This window comes from Equus quagga, chromosome 9 (assembly GCF_021613505.1).
Source record: "Equus quagga isolate Etosha38 chromosome 9, UCLA_HA_Equagga_1.0, whole genome shotgun sequence".
NCBI classification, from domain to species: domain Eukaryota; kingdom Metazoa; phylum Chordata; class Mammalia; order Perissodactyla; family Equidae; genus Equus; species Equus quagga.
This window is the reverse complement of record NC_060275.1, coordinates 67,822,454-67,830,056: the sequence shown is the minus strand read 5'-3', so window position 1 is coordinate 67,830,056 and position 7,603 is coordinate 67,822,454. Positions and strand designations below refer to the sequence as shown.

General features: G+C 37.3%; 1 protein-coding gene across 1 annotated transcript; it reads left to right on the top strand.

The window, feature by feature from the left end:
* Window positions 1-5,377: 5,377 nt before the first annotated feature.
* Window positions 5,378-6,319, top strand: LOC124244922 (olfactory receptor 7A17-like). Its single transcript, XM_046671969.1, has one exon. It carries the CDS (start codon window positions 5,378-5,380, stop codon window positions 6,317-6,319), a length of 942 nt encoding a protein of 313 aa, XP_046527925.1.
* The last annotated feature ends 1,284 nt before the right edge of the window (window positions 6,320-7,603 follow it).

The window sequence follows — 7,603 nt, the reverse complement described above, 5'->3', positions numbered from 1 at the left end:
ATGCAATGGCAAATGGAAAGTCTCTTCAATGAATGGTGCTGGGAAAACTGGACAGCCGCATGCAAAAGAATGAAAGTAGACCATTATCTTACACCATATACAAAAATTAACTCAAAATGGATTAAAAACTTGAACATAAGACCTGAAACCATAAAATTCCTAGAAGAAAATATAGGCAGTATACTCTTTGACATCGGTCTTAGCAGTATCTTTTTGAATACCGTGTCTACTCAGGCAGGGAAACAAAAGAAAGAATGAACAAATGGGACTACATCAGACTAAAAAGCTGCTGCAAGGCAAAGGAAATCATCAACAAAACAAAACGCCAACGCACCAAATGGGAGAAAAAAAATGGCAAATCATATATCCAACAAGGGGTTAATTTCCAAAATATATAAGGAACTTATACAACTCAGCAACGAAAAGATGAACAACGCAATCAAAAAGGATATGAACAGACATTTTGCCAAAGAAGATAAACAGATGGCCACTAGGCACATTAAAAGATGTTCAACATCACTAATTAGTAAAAAAATGCAAATCAAAACTACGAGATATCACCTCACACCCATCAAAATGGCTATAATTAATAAGACAAGAAATAACTAGCGTTGGAGAGGATGTAGAGAAAAGGGAACCCTCATACAGTGCTGGTGGAACTGCAAACGGGTACAACACTACAGAAAACAGTATGGAGATTTCTCAAAAAGTTAAAAATAGGAATACCATATGATCCAGCTATCCTACTACTGAGTATTTATCCAAAAAAACGTGAAATCAACAATTCAAAGAGATTTATGAATTCCTATGTTCACCACGTCATTATTCACAATAGCCAAGATATGGCAGCAACCCAAGTGCCTATCAACAGATGAATGGATAAAGAAGATGTGGTACATATGTATACATATATACATACACACACACACACACACACATACATACAATGGAAAACTACATAGCCTTAAAAAAAAGACAAAATTGTCCCATTTGCAACAAGATGGATGGACCTCGAGTGTATTATGCTAAGCAAAATAGTCAGACAGAGAAAGACAAACACTGTATGTTTTCACTCATATGTGGAAGATAAACACACGAGTAAGGAAAACAGATTAGTGGTTAGCAGAAGGGAAGGAGGTAGGGGAAGGGTGAAAAGTTTAGGTAAAGGGGCACATATGTATGGTGACAGATAAAACCTAGACTATTGGAGAATACAATGCAATCTATACAGAAACTGATATAGAATAAGGTACACCTGAAATTTACAAAAATTATAAGCCAATGTAAACTCTGAAATAATTTTTAAAAATAAGAGACAGAAAGAAAAAGAAAAGAAAGAAAGAGAGAGAAAGAAACACAATTCTCTCTCTGTTAAAAAGGAAAACAGAAATTTTCTAGAGATGTCAGGGTTTTGCCCTCACCATAAGTCAATGCTTTGAAGACACAAAAGACCTAATCCAGATAGGCTCCTCAGTCTTCAACTTGGAGAGAACTTTAACTCCGGGCTGAGATTAAGTGATAGGAGATTTAGAGATCTGGAAGGAAGGCAAGTTCACGGAGGAGTGAAAAAAAAACTGGATTCACTTGACTCCTAACTGATCTCTTGGGAATACAGAACCATTAGGAAAATTTTCTTTCTGTCTAAAACAGTTTTCCACAGGGGAATCATGTGCTTAGAGGTTTTGGTAACAAGAGGGAAATGTGCCTAATGAGCAGATATGGAGAGCTGTAAATATCTCCTCATCTTCAGTCTCTCAGTGTGTGTAAACTTGGGATAGAGGGAACATGGTTTCTGTTTGTTTGGAGTCCTGTTTCGGGCTGGGGGACTGATGCTTTATTCCTTCCTGCTGTCTTGTCTGGGGACAGAGCTCTAGTCTCCATCAATAACTATCCAGGAAGGAATTCAGACTTCCCTACAGAGACCTTTTTCTTAGAGTTTCCATCCAGGTGAGTCCAACAACCCAGTTGACCTTGCATGAGAAGGTCAGACAGAATGGAAGCCAAGAACATTCACCTGTTGTCACCTGAAAGCCAATTGAACCTAGTCCAGAAGGAAGAGATCGCTGTGTTTCTTTGCTTAATTAATTAATGCATTTATTTCAGTGGCTGCATAATATTTCATAGTGTAGCTGTGCTACTCACACTTTTGATGATCTTTCCTATTCTTTATCACTAAATTGCTAGTATATCAATGCTTAAAAAAATTTAATATTGTTAAATTTAAACTGTAGTACTAAAAGGGAGCAATTTTGTCGCCCAGGGCACATTGAGGAATGTCCAAAGGCATATTTGGCTGTCACACTGGAGAGTCATGAGTGGTGGCCGGAGATGCTCTAAACATTCTTTAATGCATAGGACACACCTCTTCACAGAGGATAATCTGTCCCAGAATGTCAATAGTCCTGAGACTGAAAAAACTCGAGTTGATGAATATCATTATTTGTAATATTTATAGGTGTGTTCAGGTTGTTTTTGAACCTTGTAACACTTCTCTGCCAGCAAACTAACAGAGTAACCCTTTTGTAACCAGTTTAAAGTTCCAACCCCAATCAATGTGACAGCTCTTTATTTTTTTTCCCAGGCTGATGGGTATGAAACAGACTTCTTGTTGTTTTCTTAAACTATTACTCAGTTTCACCAAACTTCATATATTTGACCACCATTTTGATTCACCTATTACTTTTACATTCCCATATTATATTTGCCCATTTTTTCCTACAGTTACCACCATTTCAAATGATTTCTACAGATCATTGTTTCTCAACTGATTTTTGGAGCATATTTTTGACCACACAGAATTTTAATTTTATTTAAATATGTCTATCCTCTTACTACTGAGTTTCTTTCTTTATTGAAGATGGTTTGGCCCACCTGTATATTTTTATGTATTTTTTTTTGAGATGTTCATCTAAAATGTATTGGGTACTGTTACACTGAGATTGTAATCCCTCTGATTTTTTTGTAAGATGTCTGAGAGAGGGGACTAATTTCATGTTCTTCCAAACAGATAGTCATTTATGTAAGCTTTTATTTAACAATCTAGGCTTTTATAACTAAATTGAAATACAACCTTGCATGGACATGGCACCACTCATCAGGCCATGCTGAGGTGACATCCCACTTAGCACAACCAGAGGATTTGCAGCTACAATATCCAGTTACCTACTGGGGAGCTTTGGGGAGAAGAAGAAAAAAGAAGATTGGTAACAGGTGTTAGCTCAGGTGCCAATCTTTAAAAAAAATTTACTCATTTTAACTTGGTTTTATTATCTGTTCACTTGTTTCATTTTATCACTTTTCATATTCTTAGATTTGTCTCTGTACAAGTGAACATATACTCACATACCTTTGTGAAAAATAGAAAAGTGAACAGAGTGAAAAGTCCCTGCTCTTTTGGATCATGCATCACAATGAAATAAATGTGTGTATGAGGTAATGTCCTCAGGTGTAATCATATGAAGAATCTTATTCAGTCTAAAAAGGTAGCATTGTCACGGCATGTGCAGGATTTAGAAAGTATAGTCTGGTAGGCCTTTGCACGTTGGATAAAGTCTAGAAACAAGATTAGAGTGTGCCCATTGGGTTTGTCAAAAGAGAGATCAAAACCCAAAGCCCAAAAGTAACAAAGAAAAGATGCCACATAAGAAAAGAGAGAGAGAGGGGCTAATCTCATCCCCTATCGGACCATACAAAAGCTAATTGGTCAAATAATTATGGAATAAGGCACAAGAAAAGCAAGACTTGTGCTTGATACTAAAAATGCCCAACTTCGTTAGACTGTATACATTTTCTTTTGTGAAGTGCTGGTTTATCCCTTTGCTCATTTTCTCTTGGGTGTACAATATGTAAGGTGTTTGACACCATAACGATATCACTACTTTTGTCTTTTGGACAAGTTTATTTTTGTCTTCTTATTATTTTTGCTGGGCATCAAAGGAATGTAATCAGGGTTGGAACGCTGCCAGAACCAAGGAAGATTATGCTTCCTCACAGTCTCCCAGGGACCATCTGAGCTCATAGACCTTTTTTCCTCCTCATCCATTTCATTCCTCTCACTCTGTTTCTCCATTTATTGAACAGATTTTTTTATGTTTGTTTAAATACATGGCAAAAAATAGTCATCCTAATGTGGAGCACCGAGTTTATTTGTCTGTGGGAGGCTTAAGAATTGGAATTTCTGGGAATCATTTCTACATTATACTGGGAAAGATCATTGACCTGGCCAGCTTGGGTTGTATCTATTCCTAGCGTAGATGACGCTGAGAAAAACAAGGAAATAACACAACCCAAGAGGCCATGGTGTGCTGTGTGTGTGACTTGTGTAGTGTGAGCAGTCCTCAGAACACGGGTAGAAGGACTCATACATTTTAAGGTGATTCTTACAATACAGGGGCCAGTATTCAATCAAAAGAAGGTACTAAGGAGGGGATCGATTTCAATTCATGGGATGCCTTTGCAGCAAGATTAATAAAGTGAATGAGGTAGTATGGATGAGGGAGTCCCTGTGCCTTGAGGTTTCAGCAGCAGCAGAGAGGCCACTTCACTCCTCAACATGTCTGACACCATCTCCCCTCACTCTTACTCATGCTCATTCACCTTGCAACACTGGCTTCACTTTTTTTGACTTGAACATTTGAAATAAGCACCTTCCTCGGGGTATTCACACCAGCCATTCTCTCTACAAGGCATTCACTTCCCCACACAACCTTGCATTTCTCTCCCTCTTACTTGAAGTCTCTGTTCACATGTCACCTTGTTTGCATATCTTGCCTAAATACTCATGAAAAATAGAACACTCTAATCATTCTCTTCTTTATATCTGTTTTCCTTTTCTTTATACCACTTGTTACCATATGAATGTTATATAATTTTATTGCTTACTTATATATTCTTTCTCCATGAATGAATTGCAGGGACTTTTGTTCTTCAGCACCTTATACTTATTGCCTAGATAGCGCCTCATGGACAGCACTCAATATATTCCTGAAATACCCTCAAGGTCCATCTATATTGTCACAAATGGCCGGATGTACATCTGAAAGCTATTTAATGTTATAATCCAATGTTACTGCAATTAAAAAAATAGAGAACTAAGAAAGAAAGAAAGAAAAATATATATTCCTGAAATACATGAAGAATTTCTCATTAAAACTGTAGAAAACATGATTACTTAGGGGGAAAGCTGACTGGAATAAGAATTCCATACCATAGGTGGTATGGAGGATACCCTAAAAGGAACCAGATGAATACACAAAATATTAAAATTAATTTCTTGATGGTAAAATATAAATTGTAGAATTTCAAATATGTGAGTAATGCAAGTTTGTTTGAAAAGTAGTCATGTTATTTCCTCTTTCCTGGAAGTCACCTCAATCACATGGAACCAGGCAATGATACACAAATTTCAGAATTTCTTCTTTTGGGATTTTCAGAAGAACCAGAATTGCAACCTCTCATATTTGGGCTTTTCCTCTCCATGTACCTGATCACTGTGTTTGGAAACCTGCTCATCATCCTGGGCACCATCTCAGACTCCCACCTCCACACACCCATGTACTTCTTCCTCTCCAACTTGTCCTTTGTAGACATCTGTTTCACTTCCACCACCATCCCAAAGATGCTGTGGAACATCCAGACAGAGAGTAAAGCTATCACCTATGAAGATTGCATCACGCAGATTTATTTTTTCACACTCTCTGCAGTGTTGGACATCTTTCTCCTGACAGTAATGGCCTATGACCGGTTTGTGGCCATCTGCCATCCCCTGCACTATACAGTCATCATGAACCTCCGGCTCTGTGGGCTGCTGGTTCTGGTGTCCTGGATCATGTGTATCCTGAATTCCTTGTTACAAAGCTTAATGGTGTTGCAGCTTTCCTTCTGTACCAACTTGGAAATCCCTCACTTTTTCTGTGAACTGAATCAGATGGTCCAACTTGCCTGTTCTGACACATTTATTAATAACATGGTGATGTATTTTGCAGCTGTCCTGATGGGTGGTGGTCCTTTTGCCGGTATCCTTTACTCATACTCTAAGATAGTTTCCTGCATACGTGGAATCTCATCAGCTCAGGGGAAGTATAAAGCATTTTCCACCTGTGCTTCTCACCTCTCCATTGTCTCCTTATTTTATTGTACAAGCTTAGGTATGTACCTCAGCTCTGCTGCTACCCACAGCTCACACTCAAGTGCAACAGCCTCAGTGATGTACACTGTGCTCACACCCATGCTGAACCCCTTCATCTACAGTTTGAGGAACAAAGACATAAAGAGGGCCCTGAAAGCCTTCTTTGTGAAGGAAACCACAAAATTATCTTAGGACTGAAGAAGTCCCATGATTGCAGAGGTCAAAGCCTCAGATTCAGAAATGGTGATTATTTGATCAGACTGTGAAGAGTATTGCTCTTTCTTTGTTTCTTGGAATTTCCATTTCTTTGACCTTGACTTCTCTACTCGATTTATGTAACTCACTTTACTAAGCTTTCTGCTCTCTCTGATATCCAACAGCTTTCTCTTTGTTGTTATCCTAATTGGCCAAATTTGTTTCCAACCATGGATCAGAAATATTTGGAAATTCCCATTTACCTAATGCAACAATATGGATTTATTCAGAATAATTTTTCTCAAATGATGTATATCATACCAAATAATTTTTCTTTTGTTTTACTAGAAGGAATGTCATGAGTTGTACTACTCCTATGGAAAAAACTACACTTGACGACCAAGGCAATTTCTATAATTTTATAATAGAAAAAATTGTGAGACCACTGTTTTTCACTTTTCTGTTTGACATTCCCTTGTATATCACCATCTTAACTGCTCTTCTTCATAATATAGACTTTAACATACCAGTGGGATCCTTTTCTCTTTCAGCTTGGTGCTCACAATGCCTACCTTGGTCGCTGACAAAATGATTATCAAACACATATCTCCAAGAGGAGTCTTCATTGAAAGACAAATTATAATTAATACACCAACCTGATATGACCTTGATGATCAGCAAAAATAATAAAGTAGCAAAAATAAATTTGACTAGAAGACAAAAGTAGGGACATCCTTATGGTGTCAATCACCTTACGACTGAACACTCCAAGAGAAAAATGTGCTAAGGGAATAAACCAACACTTTACCAAAGGAAATATGCAAAGAGCAACAAAAGTTGGACATGTTATTTATGATGCAGTAGAAGACTTGTTTTTTCTCTGCCTATTTCATATTTATTTGAACAATTGGATTTTATACAATCTTATAGTGTGAGCCATGTCCTTTCACTTTTCTAATGTGGCTTCTTTCTTTTTCCTGGGCTTTGAGTTTTGATCTCTTTTTTTGACAAATACTCTATAAAATTCTGCACATGCCATGGTAATCCATCCTCTGACTCTGAATAAATTTCTCCATAAGATTTATGCCTGAGGACATTATGTCATACACACATTTATGTCATTGTACTGTGACTTTACCAGTATAATGTAAGTACTAAAGAAGAAAGGCCTTCCTTGCATTGTTCACTGCAGTTTTCCAAAATGGTATGTGAATATATGTGCACTTATATAGAAAAAAATTTAAGAAAATGAGGAGTCATGAAATAAAAGCATTGGCATAG